The sequence below is a fragment of the Solea senegalensis genome, linkage group LG2, assembly GCF_019176455.1.
Source record: "Solea senegalensis isolate Sse05_10M linkage group LG2, IFAPA_SoseM_1, whole genome shotgun sequence".
Classification (NCBI taxonomy): Eukaryota; Metazoa; Chordata; class Actinopteri; order Pleuronectiformes; family Soleidae; genus Solea; species Solea senegalensis.
In genome coordinates this window covers 25915710-25941549 of record NC_058022.1, presented here as the reverse complement: position 1 = coordinate 25941549, position 25840 = coordinate 25915710, and the positions used below count along the sequence as shown (strand labels likewise).

The 25840-nt window shown below is 40.9% G+C and overlaps 1 protein-coding gene across 1 annotated transcript; it reads left to right on the top strand.

Moving 5' to 3' along the window:
* The first annotated feature begins 1067 nt into the window (after nucleotides 1-1067).
* Nucleotides 1068-25575, top strand: LOC122783215 (collagen alpha-1(XXVIII) chain-like). Its single transcript, XM_044047909.1, has 36 exons — nucleotides 1068-1299; nucleotides 1419-1576; nucleotides 2401-2975; nucleotides 4771-4791; nucleotides 4880-4942; nucleotides 6779-6832; nucleotides 6940-6984; nucleotides 7121-7147; nucleotides 7629-7673; nucleotides 7769-7813; nucleotides 8393-8446; nucleotides 9603-9671; nucleotides 9782-9850; nucleotides 10150-10218; nucleotides 12817-12885; nucleotides 13958-14026; nucleotides 14149-14217; nucleotides 14305-14373; nucleotides 14470-14541; nucleotides 14641-14709; nucleotides 14819-14890; nucleotides 15020-15088; nucleotides 15214-15282; nucleotides 15671-15739; nucleotides 16130-16198; nucleotides 16407-16475; nucleotides 18332-18400; nucleotides 18519-18587; nucleotides 18654-18734; nucleotides 19165-19200; nucleotides 19297-19333; nucleotides 19507-20064; nucleotides 20761-21053; nucleotides 21140-21392; nucleotides 24253-24447; nucleotides 24651-25575. Exons 2-36 carry the CDS (start codon nucleotides 1426-1428, stop codon nucleotides 24656-24658), a joined length of 3720 nt encoding a protein of 1239 aa, XP_043903844.1. The 5' UTR covers nucleotides 1068-1299; nucleotides 1419-1425; the 3' UTR covers nucleotides 24659-25575.
* Nucleotides 25576-25840: the final 265 nt, after the last annotated feature.

Here is a 25840-nt window from a genome sequence, read left to right as displayed (position 1 = left end):
GACTGACTCTGAGGAAGAACCTTCTCACATCTGGCTTTGAAGAGACTTCCCATGTTAATGTAGACAATCTGACATTGGTTTTAGAGACATGAATGAATTTCAGTCTGGCACAGTCTTTACAAACAATATCAAAGGAGAGCGATCACTCACCATGTGAATTCAGGAAGAAAAACTTTACTCTCAGAAATGAATGACATGTGTGTTTTGTTGCAAATGCTCCTGTATCACTACCATTCAGACATTTCTCACTCTAATGAACATTTTAAGTAAATCAATGAAAAAGAATGGATGCTTGGATTATTTCCACAGGTGAATCATGGAATGCTGCTCTTGCAAGGTGTGTTGCCCTAAGGTACAATTCTCTGATCCAGATTATTCCTGCTCTAAAAGCGAGAGCAATGAATGGAAAAAATAAAAAGCTCAAGTCTATTTATTTTTAAGCAATATACAAGTGCTTTGAAGATGCTAAATATACTGATGTATAGAAAAAGGTATTTAAAAATCTCATGAAATGGCATTGTTTGGTCTCTTTTTGACTTTATTTACTATTATTACTATTTATATATATATATTTTTTTAGTATTGTTTGTTAACAAGTTTGTATCATGTGCGGCTGCATTCATTTCACAGCTGTTATTTGGTCAATATTCACCCATGTTTACCCCCTGAATGCCAGGTAGCATTCTAATGTGATGTGTCAATTTCCTATGAAAAACAACAACAACAACAAGAAAAACACTATTGTAATAGAAATATCACCAAAGACATGTCTTAAATAGACATCTGCCCTCGTGCCCTTAAATTTGACAAAGCCCAGCATCAATATTAAGCAGCTGTCTTGGTGCCAAAGACACATTGATATTATTTCCAGGGACTTTCCTTTGTGTTTCTAGTTTATAGAGAATGGCTAACAAAGTAAATATTATACTATAAAAAAGTGCGTGTGTGTGATGTGTGCATGCTCTGTCAAGTTTAGGGAGTTCTTCCACCCTCTGTCCCAAATATGGGAGTGATCTTAAAAAAAAGGGCTGGTCCTCCTTTCATTTACTGCAATGTCTTCACACTGAGTCTCATGAGAGTCAGATAACAGTCCAAACGTTTGTCTTCACACTGCTGCTGCTGCTGCTGCTACATGATTCCTACTTGACCTGCAGATTCTGGATGACTTTGAGGCTGAGCACCAATCTCTGAATGAAGAATCTCTCCTTCATATTTGCACTTCATATTCTGTGTGAACTTCTTCGCAGCCAGGAGAGCTATACAGAGCTGATCACATTGGAGACCTAAGTCAGCAACACTGTGAGTTATGCATGCCGGGGTCTGAAACAACATGCACGTTAAAGCTTGTTCTCGAGTGTGTGCAGATTTGTCAGTGGGTAATAAAATGTATGGATCTCTGTCTTCTCTGTATCTGTTAGGGGAGTCATGGTCCCCTCACTGATCTGGTTCCTTCTGCTGTGGGGACTACAGAGTCTTGAGGCACAACACTATGAAGAAGACCACGAAGAAGAGGTGGTGACCGTCAAGAAGAAGACCAAGCTATATCCATCCAATTCTTTAACACAAAATAGCAAGTGTAAGTGTAAAAATGGTCTATGTCTAAGAGTTTTCCATATGGATCCAGAAAGATGCTGTTTTCCGCTGATGCGCTTACTTAGAAAGTGCTGTGCAGGTGGTACATATTTCCACGATTGCAGAACAAGCACTAGCACAGGGTGAAGAAATGGAACATGATTCTCTACAAGGACACTGAAGAATCCACTTGGATTGATCATATCTCTCAGGCTTCTCAGAACCATCCATCTCCTGTGTGACTACTCAGTGCTCTGTTACCCAAATGTTTTATTCGCTAACAACCCTGTTTCCCCAGGCACATTCTCTCCATGACATATTTCCTTGAAGATTAATGTGATTTATCCTCAGCCTATATTAGATATGTGACCTCCTTCAATATGCTGAAGGTTGGTGCACCAAGCTGAGATAGTTTTATTTCTACATCAAAATGATATGTCACTTTCATGAACCTATGGAGCCTAAACAGCCAGTAAATCACCTTCTCCCCTTTTGGCTCCACACATAACAATTTCACTCTGGTCTTATTTAACTGGATGGATATGACAGAGATAAATTACTTTATTAGAAAGAGGAAACAATATATGTATGCAGTTAACTCAGTCATCTAACGCTTGACAAGAAAGTTAGAAGAAGCTACAACCAGCAGACAGAATAACTTGGCAAAGAGACTGGAAACAGTTAGTTAGACCAGTGTAATACCGGCATGAGAGTGGTATCTCAGGCTCTAACTCTTGGCCAGAAAATATTGCATCTCTTAGCTGCGTAAGTGCTTTAATTCTTACTATCACTTGGTTGATTCAATTCTCGCTCCACTTTCTTCTCTAGCGCTCATTGACGAGGACTGCGGTTTGGAGTTAGCCTTTCTAATCGACAGCTCCGAGAGTGCCAAGGACAACCATGACCAGGAGAAGCGCTTTGCCTCAGAAGTGATGGACCGGCTGCAGGGCCTCCGGCTGCAGACTGGCCGGGGCCTCGCTTCCCGCTCAGCCCTCCTTCAGTACAGCAGCCATGTAATCATAGAGCAGACTTTCAAACAGTGGAAAGGCATCGACAACTTCAAGGCCCAAATCAACCCAATCGTGTATATCGGTCACGGCACCTACACCACCTACGCGATTACCAACCTCACCCGCATTTACTTGGAGGAGTCAGCGCCCAGCAGCATCAAGGTGGCCATTCTGCTCTTTGATGGCATCTCACACCCGAGGAACCCAGACATATTTTCAGCTGTCGCTGACGCAAAGAACCAGGGCATCCGTTTCTTTACTATTGGGATCACACCTGAGGCCAAGGAGTCAACCAATATGGCTCAGTTGAGACTGATCGCTAGCTCCCCTGCCTCCCGCTACCTTCACAACCTGCAGGACAGAGGCATTGTGGACAAAGTCATAAAGGAGATCGTAAGTAAAATATAAACGTCAATAGATTTGTTTTAACTTCCACACAAACATTTATGGAGAAACTGCAGTGCTCAAAGTCAACTTTTCAGTATATGTACCTGATTTTTGAAATCAAGAAACTGCATTTTTTTAATCCAAAACAATCGAGGGAATAGTGTTCACCCAATATCAACACACAGGGGTACTCATTATGTCATGACACAACAAAAGCTCTGAGGAAAAGTAATTGATGTCTTATTGATTGATTGTCTTGCTATTGATGCCCCTTTACAACAGTGACCAAACAGGAAGCACCAGGGTACCAAGACAGTTTTTTGCCCCTTTAACAAAGGTTACATAGTCTTGCTTTAACCGTGACTGTGCCTTTATCATTCCTGGAAGTTTCATTAAAATGACAAATGAGCTCTGCTCAGAAAGGTATTGCAACAGAGATTTTATCATTTACACAAAATAATCCCCTTACAGTCTCCTCGTTAATATATTTTCATTAAAGTGAGATATCAGACTTGACTGAAATGAATATGCTTTCTTTGAGTGTAGATAACTTGCTCACACTTGCACACTGTATAATCATTTTGTTGGCTTAATGTCTGTACATGTCTTTGGCATTCACACACAGGTAAATTGATGTTTAACAATTATGCTTATTACCTGAGGGCAACGATTTAAGACAGGTAGAGGCTACAACATTGTAATGCAGACAGGCCTTTTGCAAATTGATAAAATGTTACTGTCTGTGACCTCTCCACACAACACAACAAGATCATCCACTGTGCCATCTTTGATAATTGCCTTTTTTTTTGGCTTATTGAATCGATAACATACACCTGCTACTGTATGTTCTCTGTGTCCAAATCAACAAAATACAATGAAATTCGCTGTGCAAATAAACAGTAAAGTTAAAGTTCTCCTTCAGCCCTACATGCAGTGGGAGGCAAAGTTTGTCTGCACTTGTGTGATTGGGTTTACTTTACAAACCAGCAATGCACTTCTACTCAGATAATTAAAACATGTGCTGCGCAGCAACATCCTACACACAGGCTGTTGGCAGTAACATGTGCTCTGCATTAAGACTCGAGTGAGAACATGAATGCATGCAACATCCTTCAACCACCTCCCCGGTTGCCACGTCAACCAGTGTTGATACAAGTGGCACACACCAAAACGATGATGAGAAGGAAAGTTGTTCAGAGCCTCCTAAATTTCTCAGACAGACAGCTTACATTCTGCTGGCATGGAAGAGCCCAGCAACTTTCATCTCATTCCCTATGCAGCATCTGTATGTCATAAGCATGATCCTCTGTTCCTGAGCTGAGGAAATGGTCTTTTATCTTTGGTCATAGCATTCAACTGCATTGCTCCGTCTTCTAGAAATGGACAGACTATCGGCAAAACACCCCCTGGATGCTGAGTGAGGCTACTTTTTTGATCAGTGCATGTGGTTTGTATTTGGTCTCAGTGGAATCTGGATCATTACCCCTTGCATTAAGTATGCGGTTAGCTTTGAAGACTAACGGAACTGCTCGGGTGAAAAGTAGGACTCCGGCTGTTGCAAGAGGAAGTGCGGGATGTGAGTCTGCTCACTTGAAAAGTGACTGGAAAACTATTTAATTGGATGCATGATTAGCAGGTGTTCATATTTAGAACTTTCACACAAGCACAAAAGATGGTCTGACATCTGTGACTAGGCTCACGTTTAAATGTAAATGTTTCCTGGTGAGGTTTTTCAGTCAACATCAACAATGTGAACTAAATCTCACACCTGCTTCACATTCTTGTGTTTCTTCTTCCACAGACGGCACTGGCAGACGAAGGGGTAAGTCAAAAGTCTGCGGTCTGTCTGCACATATGTTGGTTTTTGTGTCTGCGAGACGAGTCTGACTCTTCCTTGCTTGTGTTTTAAGTGTCCTTTGGCCCAGAGCCAGTGTGCATGTGACAAGGGTGAGAGAGGACCAAGCGGCCCTCCTGTAAGTATTTGTCCTATGCTTACTTTTTGCAATTGCAAATTTTGCACTTAAGTAACTCTGGTGAGGTAAATCGAGGATAACCACATTTTGAAATAACAATGTCTATACAATTTCATATTTCTGCATCCAAATATCTAAAACCAACGAGACAAATGTCCTGTACTTTGATGTACTTACATTAGCCTATTCAAGGATTTCGATAACGATACAACAAGACAGCAATTCCCAAATGTCCCAAAACTATAGCAGCTGATACAATATACTGTACATAACTATTTGTATTTCAAAGCACTTATGCACTTATTATATAAACATACTTATGGGTAGCATATTCAATTTCTGCAATTAGAGCCCCTTAAAATGTTACACATTGGACCTTTGAAATACACTTCCTCTATACAATATGATTAATTTTATAATAAGGGCAATTACTCCCAAACCAACAACACAACTTACAAAGGCCCCTTGACTACATAATTGCAGGGATTTTGGAGGGTAAAATATGCAGTTTTGAGAATCTCTGTTTCCCTGCATGAGTGAAAGTTAACCAAATGCCTCGCATTCCTCTTACAGTTTACTGGGAACAGGCCTAAACAGATAATGGATATTGCAAATAGGCTAAATCATGTCAGCTGAAAGAAGCCAGCCACTAGAGATAGCGTGAGGACCCATGCAGAATAAAGATGTTACATGGAGTTCTTTGTCCGCCAAAGTCACGATATTGCAAATATGAACACTCCCTATTTTGGTATCATGAATGTCGACCACAATTAGACGTTGTGGCTTTGCTTTGATGTATTTCCACTGGATGAGAACAGTGTAATTACCCCCTTGAACCTAATGCTCCAAACAAAAGCTGTTTCACATCAGGGGCTGCAGACACACAGTGGTCGACACGCACACAACATACATTTCCCTTTCCTGCTCCCACAGTCACTGGTCTATGTCCATGATTGACTTCCCACATGTTTCTGGATTGAACTGCATGTTGTCCATTGTAACAACTGCAAGGCTAAGGCTAAGCTATTTATACATCGTTCGTCAATTTCTTCATCTATCGCTTCTTGGAAGACATCAAAAGGAAAATTCCATTATCGTTTTAGCTGATCTTTATCTACTTAGATTAGCTATAGTGACATATTTAACAAATGAATATAACGCTGTTGTTACAACACTTTCTGGCTTAATTTGCCATTATGATATTACACCTAGACACAATGTGCCTTTATGGTGAACGTGTTGATCTTTTGCTTTTCTACACCGATATGGATGCAAATGGAATTACACAAAATAAAAAAAAATTTATTATTCTGTATTCAAAACACTGCAGATAATAGCATTCACATGATTCCGGCTCATAGGAGCGTTATTTTTACGACAGTGAACAGGAACCACTGGGGACACAAAGGTTAATGATTAAATAACTGCGCTACATACCCAGCATTCACTTTCTAAAATGTTATTAGGTTCAGGGAAGGTTTGTTTTATGGTATTTCTAACATTGCAGAACATACATTGAATACAAAATTTAAATTTATGAGGAAAAAGAGCTTTGTCAAAATGTATAGGTCAAAATGATATGTTATGTGATTGTTACTAACTGGTGAGGAGGTGAATCTGGAGACGGGTGAGTATTAGAATCAGAAAAATGACTGAAAATCTTCTTTGACAAGATAAACTCAAATATACCTATTCATAAAACAAATAAAAATACATAGCATGCGTGACAATAAAGGCTGCACACAGGGAATTTCAAATCACAGATTTGCTGAAGAGACATGGTTGGAGAATATGCAGAAATATCACATTTCACATGTGTCATATTTTCCTCCACAGGGCAAAAAGGGCCGTTCTGGAGAGGATGGTAGTCCTGGTCTTAAAGGACAAAAGGTGATCGTTACTTGTCATTTTTAAACCAAACCACATCTCCATCCAGGGAACGTTGTAGCTGGTTTGTTTCATCATGGTGGTAAAACTCAAATCCTTATTTTTTGTAGGGAGAAGGTGGGCTCAGTGGATTTCCAGGTCGAGAGGGAGCAGAGGTGAGATGAGGGTCCAGTTTGTTTCATTCTTCAATGCACTTATTGGTGTAAAAGAAAAAGAGACTGGTCTTCTTTATCCTGCGTTTGGTTATAATCTGTCTTCTCTGGACTTAATAAGACTGTTTTGTATACACAGGGAAAACCAGGATACAAAGGAGAGAAGGTACTGTATGGACTCTACTCTAGATTCTCTGTAGTTTGTCAAAGTATAAGGTTCCCACGCTGGCAGAAAATCTGCCACAGTGTTAGAATTATGTTTTCCAGACGTACCATGCTATAAAACGGAGCACACACAAGAGGAAATATCACTGCTCTTTGTTCTGGTTTTTCATCTCTGTTTAATGTCACGCCTGTCCGCAAGTATCTTTAGTTACTTTTACTTTGAACGAATTTAACCCCAACATTCTTTACGACACAAATCCCATGTTATGTGCTTCCGGTGCAAATGGACATTCCCTGGACAGATTTTATGAGATATTTGCACAATTATAAAAATATGAGTGTATGTGACTTTTCTTTTAAGATTTGTGGTCAAATGAAGATGCTGATTATCCCATAGTTGTACAAGCACATGTAAAATCACTCTGCAATTGGATGGCATATCTGAAATAGTGCCAAATAACTTTTTTTTTGTTCTCTTATAGGGAGAAAGAGGGGAGTGTGGCACACCTGGAATTAAGGGAGACAGAGTATGTTGCCTTTTCATTTTATTGTCATTGTCTCAGTCATGTAGTTGATTGAATGTATTATTCGGGATCATCATATATCTTTGTGTCTTTTCCAGGGACCTGAAGGTCCTGTTGGCACAAGAGGAAATCGTGGCCTTCAGGTGAAATCAGCCATCCATTTATCATCAAATCCACTGTGTTACATAATGCCATTCAAGCGTAGCACAGATTCAGTTCACCATAACAATGGGTTGTTTATTCATTGATTCAAATGTCTGAGATGACTAATTGCAGCAGCATCGATGCATTAGCTGTGCCTGAATAGTTAATTAACACAAACTCGGTGAACTTCATTGGAATTCTCGGTTGGAGATAGTGTTCCGGACTCTGAGCATCATTGTGATGGCTACATATGTGATATAATGCATTATAACATTAACTCACATGGTAATTCTGTGATTTACTGTTAAAAGTTTTTTTAACTGTTTTTTTTTTGGAGTTAGACCAAATTATCACTGCAGAAATTGTAATCAGTCAGACTACGGATATCGGCTACCACAAGGTTTTCGTTAAATGTATGTCTTTACAAACCTCACACATGCCACTGTAGCATGTAATGAAATCTAAAGATGACAGATGACAGATTTACTGCGCCCAGATATGGTTACTAAGCTGAGACGGTTTGCAAATAATCTATTTTACCTTTTTTTAATTCTAAAGTATTCTTTTTTACAATTCAGGGTTTGTCTGGGCCACCTGGTGATATCGGACCTGAGGGTGTGATGGGTAAAAAAGTAAGTATTCTGCCAGTGTTTGATGCTAAAACCAGTGTTTAAAATGTGTGAACCAAGGATGTGCATAAAAGATGAGTGAGAAATCGAACTAAAGCAGACGTTCTGCTCCTTCCATTTTCTTTTTTTCCTCATATGTGAGTGAACCCTCCTTCTCCTGTCTCAGTGCACTGATAAAAAGTGACCTACAGTCACAAAACCAGATGCATATCGAAAGGAAACTGGGTGTCTTTCCTGGTCTGGTTTAAATTAAGTCTTTTATAGCTGTCCACGTCAAATGATTTAGTGACACAGAGATAATAATAACCTTTCACCTGTGGCAGGGCAGAGGTGCATGTGTTGCCATGTGTGGAAGAATATGAAGTGGAAAGAAAAATTGACATAATTCAGTGTCCTCTCTGTTCTCAGAATACCATTACACTCACTAAGTAGATATAATTATCTACATACAGTAAATAAATCATTTTGTTATGGGCATTATTACGTCTCTCATAACCCTTCACACTTAACAGGTGACCATATATTTGAATACCAACTGTATGTGAGAGTTATGATCCATCACAAGTGAAATATTTGAAACCCATCTGAAGTGCCTTATCTGTTATTACCTTGTCAGCCATATTTGTTTGTCCCATACTTATTAGCCCCCTTCTCTTGTCCCACAGCTGCCAATTTTGCTGTAAATGCACATTCACTCTCACTCCCTCCCTAATTATTTTGGAAGAATGTTCCTGCTGATTGTCTGGCTGTCATCCTATATCACCTGAGTGGCAGACTAATGTCTGGTTTTAAACATTGTTCCAACTTGCCTTAAAGGGCAAGGTAAGGGGGAAAAAAGAGGTGCCGGTATGCACATACAAGATTTCCACGCCCTCTTTATGTCTTTAAAAGAAGCCCACTGCTGCACAACATCACAGATTTACAGCGTCTCAGAGAATAATTGCATTATTTTCCAATAAAATGAAAAACCCTTTATTACACATCTGTTCTCCCCTTTTAAAAAGAACTGATTATTAGAGGAAGTAGAACCAGAATGGCTCTGTGGTTGTCTAGTCACGTCAAAGTGAAGGCAAGGATCCGATTAACACAGCTAAATGGCACTTATTTGCATTTGTGTGCATGTATTTGCACATGTCTGTCCCTGTCTGTCTTTTAATAGGGGGATAGGGGACTTCCTGGGCCACCTGGAATTCAAGGAGAAACAGGGATTGGCCTTCCGGGATCCAAGGTAGAGTCTAGCACCTTGCTGTTTTGGAAAATGAAGTCATGAAAACATAATAATCCACCTGTGCGTTTCCCTGTTTGTGCATTCCTGACACTTTATTACAAACTCCACAGGGGGATGTTGGTTTGCAAGGGCAACCGGGGCCCCCCGGTCATATTGGACTTGGTGAGCCAGGACCACTGGTGAGTAAAGAGCCAAATGTTATCAATCTCACAAGTTGATGATCCATATTGAAGCCACTGGAGCAGCATTGTTATGTACTGCAGGTTGTTAGCTTTAGTGATATACAATAGAATATAAATGTGTATAAAAGTCTTATTTTCTTACCATTGAAAGCATATTTGCAGCTAGATGTAATTTCGTGCTTAATTGTTAAATTGTCATCACTGTTATACATAAACAATGAATTGAGTTTTTAAATCTGTTTTGAGAAAATCAAAGCTTGTTAGGTCTGACATCAAATGCTTTTATTTTAAATCAGGGGCCTCAAGGGCCGCAGGGAGTCCAAGGAGAGAGAGGACCAATAGGAGAGGGTCTTCCTGGACCAAAGGTGAGTTCTCATTCACGTTGTTTATGTCTTAGTCTCATGGGGCTCACTATTTTCCTGGGAGACTCGAGCACTGGAGCCAGTTACGGGCTTTAAACCCTCTTGACCCTTTTTTCACGCATTTCTCTTGACTTCACCCACCAACCCACCGCACAAAGGTCTCGTCTGGGCTCCAGATTCCAGTGCCTTATGTCAGGAAATCGACAACAAGTACAGTTCGGGAAACAAGGCCAAAGTCAACTGTTGCAGTGCAATATGGCTCTCATCACATTATGATATAATCCAGTTCATTGATCGTCATTCCCACGAGAAGACAAGATGAGAGGGATGAGAACACGCTGACACTGAAGATGTAGCCGTAATTCAGGAAACAGGAGTGACTCAGAGGAAAGAATGAGTCTGTTCCTGTTCCTGTGTCTTTTCAAGATGGGCTGACACACAGGTGCAACACAGGCATACATTCTACAGATGAGACTGAGGTACAAGCTGATTCAGCTTTCAAACAAACAAATACAGAAACCCTCGTCTCACTTAACAAGATCTACATCAGCTTTACTTTGCGACACTTTTATGATGACAGCGGAGCTGCTTGTCTGCTGCTGCCTGGCTTGGTGAATTATGTCATTTAGGTAAATCCTAACAAAGGATTCCATCACAAGAGTCACAACATAACACATTTGAACTGACTGATAGAGGCAGCAGTGGATTAACAGCTCCTGTGCACTGAAAGTGGCTGATTTTCTCAATGGATGTTGGTGCAGGGGAGTTTACAATATGGCACAAACTTTATTTTCCAGTTAGAAAAAGGCAGATAAGAAGATAATAAAAGCATTATCTTCTTAAGATATCATAAACTAAACCAGGCATAGATTTGATCAGTTAAGCCTAATTAATTGGTGACTAAACATTCTCGTGTCCCTGTTTTCGGTGAGAGCAAATCTCCATGTTACAGACACAGGGTGCAACGTTGACTGTGTGTCAATACCTCATAAAACCACACTTCAAGAATATATTTAGAAAAACTAAATTCCCTTCATTTTTGTCTAGAGAGTCACTATGCACAGACAGATCATGGCATGGGTGTATCGCCGAGTGAAGAAAGTCAACACTGAGGAGTTTTGACATTGTAATTGCAGAGGCGGTTGTTAACAGTGGAAATTCTGTGAGTGGTTGCTCTGTGCGAGCCTTTCTTTGTCATTTTGACAGATGCAGACAGTTGGATTAAGTGTGGTAATGAAAAGTGCAATCACTCTTTGGCCTCGTTACAACATTAACAATATGGCTTTACATTGGGAGGTGCAGGAAATTTATTTCAGGTTAAATTCTTACTTTTTCTACTCGCCTCAGGCTTTTGTCCAATTTATCATTTGAGGATGGTAACAGCTACTTTCAGCAGAGGAACATCCTTAAAGATCGGCCTCAGGGTGCTCATTTTTTCTCCCCCTTTTTTTCTCAGCATGAAATCTCACCGCAGATTCACAGATGGCGTTCTCACTCTAAAGCACCTTTCTTCACATGACATGTGTCGACAGGCCTCAGCTTCACTGAGCTCATCAGCAGTATTAGCCCTTTTCTACATCATTAGCAGCTGAGCTCATGTCCCAAGACGGGAATCACCAAGTTATGACAATAAATCTATACTTTTTTGGAGCTGACGTGCAAATGCAGCATTTCTCTGCCAAGACCACACTCCTCTGTGTGAACTGTATTTCTGTCTGTCGTCCTTGGATGACCTCAGAAGACGGCAGAATTGTCTTGGGGGAGATAACCACTTCTCTGCAGAGCCATACCCAGGCAGAAATTAAGCTGCACTCTTTTTTATTGTACTTACTGTCAACTTGGATTAGTGATCTAATCCCTCAATATATTTCTGTTCCTGCTTTTCATACTTAGTGATCCCCTCTAGACACATTTTTATGATAAATACACCAGAATACTGTGCTTTGAATCATATTTCTTTATATATTCTTTTATTTGACTTCATGAATTGGTCAGTTACGCACAGAGAAAGCACCACTGCTGGTTCTCCCTCTTTCCAGAAGCTATCATGCAAATATGGAGAGGTTTTTGGAGGAGAAACACACACTAAGACCTGTTCTAATAAGGACTAACACAATGTTCCTCAAACAAATAATAAGTTGGATTTATAAGAAACACAACTGGTGTTATGTATACCAGTTGGTATGACTAAAGGTTAAATGTCGCCTTCAATCAAATCAGAGGTGTACTAAAAAAAAACCGAGAACAGTAACAAATGTGTGCCTTGTGATATTTGTGCTGTGATTTATGCATTTTATTGTCTTGTAATATTATGTATTTGCAGTTTTTATAATGTATTCCACATTTACAAGAGTTGCAAATTAGAAATAGATATGCAGCATATCAGCTTGTTCCGTCTTGGGACTATGTTAAACGGCATTGTCCCTATACATAAATGGTTTTGGATATTGATGGATTGGTGTGCCAAGTGTCCCGTGTCCCTCATTGCCTGTTGCTGATTCCCCAACTTCTTCCACCGACCATCTGTCATCATTATTTTTAAGATACAAAATAGCATAACCTCTGTCTGTCTGTCTGTCTGTCTGTTTGTCTTTCTCACAGGGAGAGCGAGGTTTAGATGGACCGCGGGGGCCGAGAGGACAGTCGGGCATTGGAATTAAAGGAGACAAGGTAGAGTACAGCGAGACTGAATAAGACTCCCATCTGAAAGGCCACTAAGTGGGTATTAAAGGTCCAGTGTGTAGGAATTAGTGACATCTAATAGTGAGACTACAATACTCCGCTCACCTGAATGGATGTTAGTCTTTTTTGCATTTGTGTAGCTTCTACTCAGTACGTAAAACAGATGCTCCACATTTTTTGTGCATTTCAACATTGTTGGCACAAAATAGCAGTCTCTATAAAGCAAGGGGGCCACATGTTTGGTGTCGAGGTTAGTGCTATTTCCTTTGCAGCAAAAAGACCCGGATTCAAAACCAAGGGCCTTTCTGCAAGGAGTTTGACTGTAGGTGTGAATGTGAGAGTGAATGGTTGTTTGTCTCTATATGTGGCCCTGTGATGGACTGGCGACCTGTCCAGGGTGTACCCTGCCTTTCGCCCTATGTCATTTACAATAAGTGCATTTCAACATTTGGGTACAAACAAGAGCTAGAAGTAAGTAAGTGCTTCAAGTATGTCAAACCACAAAGTGCTAGTCAAAAGTGCCTTTTTTGTCGTTGTCATTGTTGTCTTAATCGAGGTAGAGTCAAAAGAGATGTGTTTTTAGTTTTAGAGGAAAGAGACTTGTCGGCTTGGATTGTGGGAAAAGTTCTACTCTACCTTTGTAGGAATGAGTGAGGGATCTTTGCAGCCATCCAGCAATATTTTGGCTCTTGCTGACATGGAGTAAAGTAGGAGACTTTAGTTTTAATTTTCTGTAGAAGTTCATCAAGACAAACTAGCGTCTACAGGCTTTTCTGTGTTGAGCTAAATACTTTCATAATATCTGTGCTGCATGTGACATTGAATATAAAAAGGCAAATTGAGTTTTTACTACATTAATGTACTCATGCAGTGCAGTAAAGGGCTTAGTATATTCATTACTAAGCCAAAGGTAAATGTGCAGGATGTTGGCAAAGAGCACAGGTGGGTGTTTTCCACATGCAGTAAATCACAGGAATTTGAGTGTGATGCACAGACTGTCTTACTTTATACTTTGACAGCAGTTGTTACCATTAACCTCCATTTTTATCTCAATGAACAGGGGGATTTTGGACCTCCCGGTCTTCCTGGACCCCTCGGCCTCCCAGGATTAGGCATACAGGGAGAGAAGGCAAGTACTTCATTTCTAAACTGGATATATTCATATTTTTTAGTTCTCAAACTTCTAAAAGTAGATACATTGCTTTATAGTTTTCTCTTTTTTTTTATTGCTGTGTCACTGTGTTTCTGCAGGGTGTAGAAGGACCAAGGGGGCCAACAGGGAGCAGAGGTTCACCAGGAGAGGGCTTGCCTGGACCCAAAGTGTGTTTATACAGTATACTCACAGCGTTGTGAAGATAAATGATAATGCTAAAGGGTTTAATACTAATATGTTCTTGCATCATGTAGGGAGACCAAGGTTTGCCAGGCGAGGCTGGTGCCCCAGGGGAGAGAGGGGCTGGAGACCCTGGAGCTAAGGTAGATCACTCAAACCCACATCAGCAGCAATGTTATATACATGTTTTAGGTTTTCAGTCTGTGAACCGACACATATCCCCAATTTTTTGTCCTCAGGGTGAGCCAGGATCAACAGGAACAGGGGGTTTGCCTGGTCTGCCAGGAGAGGATGGGGCCCCTGGACAGAAAGTAATTTAGATGTTGCTTGCTCCGATATACTCTAAATCTAAAAAAAAAAAAATCAATAGTTAGTTTGATGAAAGCATATGTGTGTGTTTTTGTTTCAAGGGTGAGCCAGGAGCTCCAGGTCTTAGGGGGCTGGAGGGGGCACCTGGAATTGGCACTCAGGGTGAAAAGGTGCAAAAACAAGTGATACCTTGTGCTTGCTTTTTAAAATAAAGGACGAAGTCAAGTCACTGCTACACTGTCAGATTAGTAATTTTTTTCCACTATGGTTATCTTTAAGGGTGACCAAGGCCAAAGAGGAATACGAGGTTTGACTGGTCCACCTGGCATTGCCGGACCCTCGGGTCCAAAAGTAAGTTTTATCATGATTAGTGTGTGTCCTTGTGTGTGTGTGTGCGGACTCCTAGAAGGGTGTAAGATGTGAGTAATAAAAAAGGTGAAGATCAACTGTAATGATTTTGCTTGGAATAAATTTCACCAGGGAGAACCAGGGGCACCAGGCAGGACAGGTTCTTCTGGTCCACCAGGCCGTTTCATCGTTGGACCTAAGGTAACTTCTCTCAGTTGGCTTTTCAATGTATATTTTTGGCCTCATGTCCTTGTGCAAGGCAAGTCAAAATTGTAGCATCAGATGACAATTGTGTACAGTGTTAACAAATCTAAAATGTGTTCTAGGGTGATCTTGGCCCAAGTGGTCCTCCTGGTCCGCTTGGGGAAACTGGCTATGGACTACCTGGTCCAAAGGTGAGGCTCAGCATAAATGAGAATGTGCTTTGTAAGAATCAATAACAACATACACTCAAAGTTAGATTTTTTCAGAAAACACATCAACACTCAAAATCAACTGAAATATAAGGATATAAGGATTTTATTAACAAGAATAAAATCAGACTGACACACTACCCTGTGACACACCATGAAAAAGTGATGGATTTAAATAAAACTGTGTATCCAATACTTGTGATCCAATACTCATATTTTCTGGATTTGTCCTTCCAAAATGCATGTATTTCTAGATTAAAAACAGTTGTGCCTGCATTTAACGAACAGCATGAAGAACCTGTGCATCCACATTCATTTTGCATTATTTGCATGAACAAATGATTGACTTTCATGTATCTTTGTGCTGTAGGGTGACCGTGGAGATCGAGGACCTGCAGGTCCATTTGGTCCCAAAGGAGACGGCTATCCTGGTCCTACAGTGAGCAACTGATTCATTCACTGACACGTTCATCTGCCCTCTCATACGCCTGCACGTCTGCACAGTCACAGTCCATTAGTTCCAGATGTTTATCTATCAAAGTTGCAGCAGCAGAACTTTAGAAATCCACGGACAGGCTGACAAAAAGTCTTTAAAGGGGTTTATTTGCTTTTTTTTGGAACTGAATGAGAGGATCAATGTCTGTATTGTAAATATGAATAGCCAGGAAACATCTTAGCTGAACTGAGCATAAAGACTGGAAATAAACAGCTAGTGTAGGTCTTATTTCTTCTTATGTGCTGGTTTTCTGTCAAAATGTCAAACTATTCAATTCTATAATTGAATTCTATACAATAATTCTATTCTTCCTTGGTGTTCTGTGTTGTTTAGGGACCTCCTGGTCTGCCTGGACTTCCAGGAGAATCCGGCCCAGAAGGAGTGGGCATCCCTGGACCAAAGGTGAAAAGATCTATCTATCTATCTATCTATCCATCTATCTATCTATCTATCTATCTTTCTATCTATCTATCTATCCATCCATTCATCCATCCATATCTATATAACTAATTGAAGGAACAAGATTCATAGAAATGAATTTGTCTGATGAATTGAATTGTGCTGTGTGTTAAATAGTCGTATATCTTCCTTTTTTCTATTTTTTTTGCAGGGTGATGTTGGTTTCCGAGGGTTACCTGGTTTACCGGGACCCCCAGGCGAAGGACTCCAAGGACCTTTGGTACGTTCAGCTTTTTACCTCTGTCTTAAAGGCCCAGTGTGTAAGAATAAGGGACATTTAATGGTGAGACAGCCAACGTTGCATAGTTAGCTTCCACTTCAAAACTTGTCCCTTCAGGCTGCCATAGAAACATGGCACCTCAAGATGGCAGCCTTGGTAAAGCAAGGCCATTGCCTGAAGTGCATACACTTATAAAAATGTGGGAATATTAAATATCACCTCGAACGTCATCAGTGCCAAAATAACTGTAAATCAGTCCATTAGAGAAGAGTCTGCTCGTACACACTTCGTGGACAAGGACAGTATTCTTCTGTGTTTATTTATGCAAAAGCCTTCTCTTCTTTTATTTGATGTATAACCAGGTGGTCATGATTGAGTCATATTCTCTGCAGAATTGTATCTTAGCTGCAGTCATGGTTCCAGATTGAAAAACGGGCGCTTCATCACAGGGGGGCTCTATTCCATCCAAAGGCTGCTATTTCATTGGTTCAGGGCATTTATCGTGGTTTTTCACCCCTCCGGCACTCTGACACATTGGTGCAGGGTGTGAATCTCCACAGACATATGTGTCTGATGAGAAGCACTTGGCCCAACAGGCCTGAGTGAGGCACACTCTCAGCACCCATATGTCCTCAGATATCACATCCAGATTCCCTGCAGGCTGCAGATCTGTGTCTGTGCAAGACCGACCCAGCTCCGTCACAGCCTTGCAGCAGTGGGAAGGATTTAATTAAAGATGTCAAATGAGGGGAATGAGGGAGCAGAAAAAAAGTGTGGTGTTTGAAATCCATAACTGAATATGATAAAACAATCACAATTTCTCACCTTTAAAAACAGGCTATTCACGGTGTGTTTCATATTTATTTTACATCTGGTCAAGGAAGTCTGATTCTAGTGTACAGACGTTTTATATAGTATAGCTGCTTCTGTCCTGGAGGAATAGTATAATTTGGACCTTATTTTCACATTGAAAAATCAACTCACATGGGTAATTCACAGTGTAACATTATTTCTATGCTGCATCTGTCATCTGAAAATGGGCCCTGTCAAGCAATACTATCAGACCTGATTGGGGGAGCATTTGTGTGTATACAGCAGTAGCATAGGGGCAGAGACAAGCAGTGTTTATCCCTTCAGACTGTTGTACAACAGAGTTCAACGTGAGAATACTGAGGCGACACAACATCTAAATGCAAACTCGCTGTATTCTCTGAACTAAGCATTTGCATCGAATTAAGGCAGAGCAAAATAAAGAGAAAACAGTTCCTGAAACCAAGAAAAATGTTATATAAATAGTCTGCGTTCAGCTACTGAAGTTCATGTCATGTCATTAATAAGAACTCAAACCAGGGCAGGAACATTACTGAATTTCATCATTAAAATGTGTTGGATCATAATGTTATCATGACAATGTGTAAGTTGTTAAAGGACTTGGTGTCTCAGCACATTTTCAATAAGATATCCATGCTTTTATCTTAAGTTGGCTCAGCTTCTGACTCCTGCAGCTGATTCATAGCACTGTTGTGCTGAGTGGGAAAAACTCCCTTTAGTTCTTAAGTTCAAAGAACAGATTTTCTTTATAAATTCGACTATTTACAAAGCACAAACACATTTCTGATCTGCTGTCACTTTGTGCACCGTCCAAACTGCTCACAATGCCAGGGGCAGGTTTTCTCACTGACTCCAGGTCCACAGAATCAAAACCAATCATGAAGCAGCAGCCGTTTCCCAACACTACTTACTGAACCAGCTCCTTAAAAGCTTTTCATACTTTGTCCCTTTAACCTTACATTTATGTCTATTTTACTTCCCATGGCATTGTTATGGTGCTACATAAAAATATATTTGTCTTCCAGGGTAACACAGGGCGACCTGGCCCACCAGGGCCAGTAGGGCCACAGGGGCAAGGAGTACAAGGGCCAAAGGTAGGTTGAGTTATCCTCAAGTTATAACTGTCAGTATTAACTGTTATTATTATAATGATAGAATTAGATCTTATATTATCTTACCTTAGTGTTCATTTGTAACTGTGTTTGTTTTCAGGGTGAACAGGGGTCCCAGGGAGTGACAGGGCCAAGGGGGCAACCCGGAGAGGGCTTTCCTGGAGCTAAAGTGAGTTTTCAGATTTTCGAGTGTGGGGTTTTGCGCAAGTGCGATAACTAAAATGTTTCCATGCAGGGTGACCGTGGCTCAGCAGGAGAGAGGGGACTGAAGGGAATCAAAGGAGATCTGGGGGATCCTGGAACCCCAGGGCAGTCTGTGAGTGTTTTTATACATCATTGTCTTTGACTCTGTAAATGTTCTGATCTTTCTCTCAACTCATTTCAGCAAATAGTAGCATTAGAAACACCCTGAGCTCAGTAAACCAGCTGTATGCATTTTATGTGACCAAATAAGTGGAACAAAGCACCAGATGAATTGAAAGTAGACATAGTTGTGTCCTTAGATCATTTTAAACATTGACTTGATGAGTTGTTTGTCGCTCTTTGTTCTTGCTTTTAGCTTATTTTAAACAAACACGTGGTTTTGATTTATTATTTGTATTGTTTTCCAAAATCATGTGGGGTGTCTATGCGGTATATTACTTTTTGTCTTTTTATTGAGCTTTTCCACGTTGTATTGCCTTATATGAATGCAACCCAGGGCATTGACAGCGTTATATCAGTTATTTTTTGTACATGTATCTTAGGGTCGGCCTGGTATCAAAGGTGAAGCAGGACTCACTGTAAGTGTTCTTATGTTTTTCATATAGAAATTTTAATTAATTTCCCCCTCTGTCTTCTATTCATTTGCTCATACTGTGTTGGTGTGTTCATTTCAGAGAGAGGACATCATTCGAATGATCAAAGAGATCTGCGGTAGGGTCACTTCTCAGTATTGACTGTGTAATAGTAGAAGGTTCCATTTCTGCACCTCAGCCTCTGTCTTATCTTATCTTATCTGTAGATTACTCGATCAGATTCCACATACTGACCCTTATCAAAGTGACATCTCAGTCATGAGCTCATATTTTGATGTGATGTGATTCCAGGATGTGGCATCAAGTGCAAGGAGAGGCCCATGGAGCTGGTGTTTGTCATCGACAGCTCGGAGAGTGTGGGCCCCGAGAACTTCGAGATCATCAAGGACTTTGTAAACGCACTCGTTGACCGGGTCACAGTGGGCCGCAATGCCACCAGGATTGGACTGGTGCTATACAGTCTGGAGGTGAAGCTTGTGTTCAACTTAGCACGCTACGTCAGCAAACAGGACATCAAGCAAGCCATAAGGACCATCCCGTACATGGGTGAGGGCACATACACAGGCACGGCCATTCGTAAAGCCACACAAGAGGCCTTCTACAGTTCACGCGTTGGAGTCAGCAAAGTGGCAATCGTGATTACTGATGGCCAGACGGACAAACGGGAGCCAGTGAAGCTGGACATAGCTGTACGAGAAGCACACGCCGCTAACATTGAGATGTTTGCCCTGGGGATCGTGAACACCACAGACCCGACACAGGCTGAGTTCCGGAGAGAACTGAACCTGATCGCTTCTGACCCAGACACAGAGCACATGTTCCTCATCGATGACTTCAACACCCTGCCCGGTGAGAGCACCTTCCCTTTCAAAATGACAAAATGCTCTTAATGTGTTTGTGGTAAATGCTAAATCGTGTTGCAGTTCCATAGTTTGTCCACCAGATGCTGAAGAGCAAAATGCACCTTGTTATGGTCATGACTACAATATAGTCATTATGTATAGTCTAACTATAACTATATCTATAAATATGACTAATACTTAAGAGGTTTAAAAACATGGACAAAGTTGCTGAGGCTCACGCCCAAATTTGTACAGTAGTAATAAAATATCACAATGCTGAAATAAGCAAAAAAGGTGAAAAGGTGATGAAATTAAAATATTTTGTCATGGTATAATCATGATAAATAAATCACTAGGTCAGTATTGATCATTAACCAAAACAAACCAAACATATATCATTCTAGACATATAAGATATTAGACACATGTTTTTCTTTTGATTTTTTTCCCCACAGAATATGTTACGAGTATTTTGGGAAAACCAAATTTTCAAAGCCTATCTGAAGAACCTAAATATTCACATAAAATAAGTAGCAATACAGAAGATACTTTCATTAAAAAATGATGTAATAAAATGTCATTAAGTGTAAGCCATCTTATAAAGTGATCTTTAGAGACATAAGTTGTGGCCCTCACACTTACAGTAAGTCTTGGCTCTGTCCTCTGTCTTTCTGTCTTTCTGTCTGTCTGCCTGTCTCCCTCAGCTCTGGAATCCAAGCTGGTCAGCCAATTCTGTGAGGACGAGAATGGAGCGCTGATCTTTAACAGAATAACCAACGGCTACAACGGATATGGACACAGCGGCTACAATGGCAACAGGAATGACTTCAATGGGAAATACGCCATCGGTGGTTATGGATACCGTCCTGTGACAGAACAGGGATTACTGAACGCTGGACAGACCAACACCAACTCTGGCACTAGCACCCACAGCGTCGGAGTCCAGGTGGAGATCACACAGCACGGCAGTAAAGGATCCAGCACAGCAACAGCACATGTATGGACCAGGAGAATATAAATGTGTATCAATGTAAGGCAACAATGGGATTTACACTGTTGTGTGTCTGCTTTTGTCTCCATCAGGGCGGAGAAGGGAAGCACGTGCACACTGAAACAACAAAGTGGGGGACTGAGCGCGGGGACACATTCAACCGGGAAGCAATAGATTTCGGTCCTTTCCCTGTCAAAGAGGAATCCTCAGGTAGCCAAGGTTCATCGTCATCTTCGTCATCATCCTCGTCGTCATCCTCGTCGTCATCGTCTACAAATGTAACCACATCATCTTCAGTTGTATCCGTAAAACATGTTCCTGCTCCAAGGCCTGCTCTCCCCAAAGGTGCTCGTCTCTCACGCCTCTGTATTTTGTCTGTTCGCATGCACAGACATGACACAGTGTACAAACCCATGCACGCAGCCAACCACAACACAACAGACCCTTTAATAAGTACAGACAAACGCTAAACAAGTGAAGCCGTTGCCTGGAAAATGATGAAGACGCTTCCCAGAAACACACCTCAAACCTCAGAGTTCAAGGGTGATGTGGTTCCTATAGTTTTTAAACACAGGGGAGTTGTTGTTCTGTCAATAGCAGAGTTAAGGTTCAAACATGTTGTCTGGGACGGAATCACACGGCTTCTAAAAGTATTTGTGATGTTAAAACTGCTCCTGAAGTTTGTTCTACACTCAGCTGCTGAGTGATACATCCAGCCCTGAGACCAAGTATTATGTCAAATTAACAACACACCTAAATCTGAAATTTGACCATTTAATATATTGATCGGAAGTTAAGATCACAGTGACAAGTGCAGATGGTGGTAAGTGAAAGCGTGTAGTCAGACAATACTAATAAATGAATATTTGAAGAAATTGTTGGCAATGACAAAAAGTTTCACTGAGGCTTATATGAATATGTTTGTCTGTTCTAGTTTTATTGAACCAGGGAGACAAATAACATCCTCAGAAAAGTTCAGAAGCAATTAGTTTGCTAAACTAGACTACTGGGGATTTTGCATAATGCTTCACGTAACCTATTATTCATTCATCCTCTCTGATGCCAACTGGCACAAATCGTCCAAAAACATTTCTAAGAAGGTACAATATGTGCTTAATTGTGTGTCTGTGGTAGAACTATTAACCACAGACTTCTGGAGCTCTCTTAAATTAAAGTCTTATGAAATGTATCCTTGAGTCTGCAAGTGAAGAGAAACAAGTGGATTTTTTACTCTATTTAAGGTCACAATATTCAGACTGAGGGCAGCTGGATACAACTCGAAGAATCTTTCCCAATGCCATTTTAAACTGATGCCGACAAACTGTTTCAATGCAGTTCATTTCAAGGACTGTTGAGACAAAAAGTTCTATTTCTAAAATCAAAAGAAAATAATAAGCGTCGTGGTTCAGCTGCATCTGTACTCATTCTGTGAAATTTAAAGCTGCAGTGTGATTCTTTTGTTGCTGTTCTGCCTCTGCTTGGTCCTCATGAACACAAGCAAGGTAAGATTATGTGTGTGCTGCATCCTTCATCACACCTGACGAAGAGAGCATTTGTGTGTGTACAGCAGTGGTAAGAGGGCAAACTGCTCAACACCTGGCTTTTTGAGCAGTGGAATTCACTGCAGAAAGCTTTCAGTGACGCCTTCTTTAGAGTTTTTCAGTTATACTCCAACCTTTTTTGCATTTGGCCCATTTTACTAGTGCAACGTTACTCTTGGCTTCATTCTGTCTTGACAGATTTTCTTTTGAGAGGAAATGTCACTCTATGCACTAGTTGACACAGTAATGGCGCATTTCCACCAGCTCTGCTCGCCTCGGCACGACATTAGGTTGCATCTCCACTACAATAAAAAGTACCTAGTCAACATAGGTGGAGTCATTGCTGCACGGCTGCGTGAAACTGTGGTGACTTTGTTTTATACGCGACACACACACAAATGAGTGACTAGTGACTTTACACCAGACTCTTAACCCACGTTTTTAGGATCGTTAAGTAGTTTTAACTGATCTACAGTTCGGCACTGTTCGGCTTGACTTGTGTGTGCGACGTCTCTTCCTGTGACGGCACTCAGTGGCCGGCAGTCTGACCAATCATTGCATAGTACCTACTCGGCATGCTTTTGGAACCTCGCCGGAGCAGGTACTAAAAATAGTACTCGGTACCAGGTACTTTGCTAGTGGAAACGCTACTTAAACCATGCCGTAGCGTGGCGAGGTGAGGTGAGCAGAGCCGGTGGAAATACGCCATAAGAGTAGTATAGTCCTGATCAGCATTGTGTGAACTAATATTACAATAGTTTGAGTCTAACACGCATTTGTTTATATTTAAAATTATGAACCACTGAAAAGATCAGTTAAATGTTTTAGAGAGGCCATAGCATGGTCCTATCTCACTTATATGAGATATGGAGGTGTACTTAAACATTTTTATGGTCAAAAACCTCCTAGTTGGATGTGCCCGGACTCTAGTGCCCGGACTAGGAGGTGCTGCTGATTCGCCAGTGAAGTTATTAGTCAACGGAAGTGCCTTGCCGCTTTGTAGAACTCAAGGAAACAATAAAACCCTGCACTCTCAGCAGTGGCTGAACTGATTCTTATGGACTTTTAGGGCTTCATAGACGAGGTAATGACGCAGATACACACCCAAACGCAGCGTTAATTGGCACTTGCGGGCTATGGCCTCTTTAAACTGCAGCTAAAGCAGACGGACGCTTAGTGGCGCAGAATCAGCCGCAGAACCTACCCTGCATTCATCATCCCTCAGTGCTGTGTCACAAATCTGAAGTACGGCGTGTTGAGATTTGTGAGCTGATGTCTCCTGACACATGAATCTCCAGTGAAGCTCCAGTCCAATGTGTTTTGACGTCATGTAGCAGAGATGAAGTCCCTGTTCCTGCAGCAGCCACAGTGAACGAGTGTGAAGTGTTAATCACCTGCCTCCAGGGTCATAAGTGCTCTGTGACTGACGGGCTCTGTAATGAGGTCATGTCAGTGAGGAGCAGGGCGGCCAATTATTTTTGATGCAGTGTGGATGATTTTACAGAATGTGCTCCTTCCTGCGAGAGCACTGACGGTACAGATGTTGCCTCAGATGAGAGAAGAAGTCACTTCTTTGCAGTAGGATTAGGTGGACAGGCTGTGAAAAGTTTTTTCTGCAATCCAACCTTACTGTATAACATTTTTTTTCTTTTTTTTCCCTGCAGAAACTGCACCCATAGACCCTCGCTGTGGCTTGGTTCTGGACCAGGGCACATGTCGGGATTATAACATCCGATGGTATTATGACAAGCAAGCCAATGCCTGTGCCCAGTTCTGGTACGGAGGCTGCAATGGCAACACGAACCGTTTTGACACAGAAGAAGAGTGCAAGAGGACGTGTGTGATCGCCAGATCTACCGGTACACTCTCATGATTCATTCCTACCACATTAATATCCATCAGGTCATTCACACCCACCGTGTTAGCCAGAAAACCTGACGTTTCTTTTGATTTTTTTCCTTATCTTTTCGTCATTTGCTCTGCTGAAATCAGGCCACGGCAAACTGATTTGTTCCAAATGTTGTAAGAGTACTACATTTCCATATGTTTATTTGTTTTTCAGGAGGCTGAGAGAAAGCATCTGCCATACATCTGCTGTAGATACTTCATGGAGGGGCAGCTATTACCAGCCTAATTCAAGGGGTTACGTTTTTGCATCACTGATGATCCATACCATGGATACATTATAGCTCATGTTCACTGATCCCCATCTACAGAGAAAGAGAGTCTGACTTTGATAGATACCTCTATTTTGTTATTTTAAAGGCATAATTTATGTGTTTTTTTGTGTGTGTTTGTATGAGGTATTGATATTTTGTCAACAATGACCTCATGACACTCACTGTCACTGATAACATGACTACCAGGATATTAGTGTTTAGCCACAAAAAAAAAGGCTCATCTAATATCATCAAGAAAATGCTTTATGTCACTGTAATATATCCTTTTCAGTCATGGCATCATCAAATCAGGTCATTAAAATAAATAATAGCTATTCATTTCTTTCCTCAACCACGTACTGTAGATTCTGCTGGTGTTTAAACATAATCAAATAACCAATAATACATAGCGGTGATGAAGCCTCTCGTCGCAATCTTGTTTTTGCATAAATGATTTTTATATAACTTTATATGACTGATGCTCTGTAACTAAACGGGAACATTTTTGTGCATTTGAATGTGTTTTTGATTTTCTGAAAGAAAGAAAATGTGAGGTTACCTGTGTACATGGTTTCCTCTGTCCAAATTCGTGCAACACTCATGACACACACTTACAGACACACACACATATGTACACACACTGCCCTCTACTGGGAGACACGTTGTGTATACTGGATGTGCAACAACTTTTGTTGTTGAGCAACCGATCTGGAATTGTGTTCACCACAGTTACTGACTGGATAAATCCATATTGTACTGTTTATGTCATGGTCGACATTGTCATGACATGTCATGTCAGACATTTTGAATAAATTGGATCTAAACTAATATGTGAAACGGCATTATATTCCTACTGGACTGGACTGGACTGTATAACAATATTTAGGGGAGGAGGGATGTGAGAAAAAGGGGGAGAGGGTGGTAAAATTTCCATATAACAGAAATCAGATATGTATTTAATCACTCTCCAAAGTCGTGTATGTATAAATTAGTTGCTGACCTTTAGCATAGCATTTAATGCATCTAGAGTAGCTGCAATATTAATTCTACTTACAGCAGCCATGTTTCAGCAGGAAAAGGTGTTAACAATCAC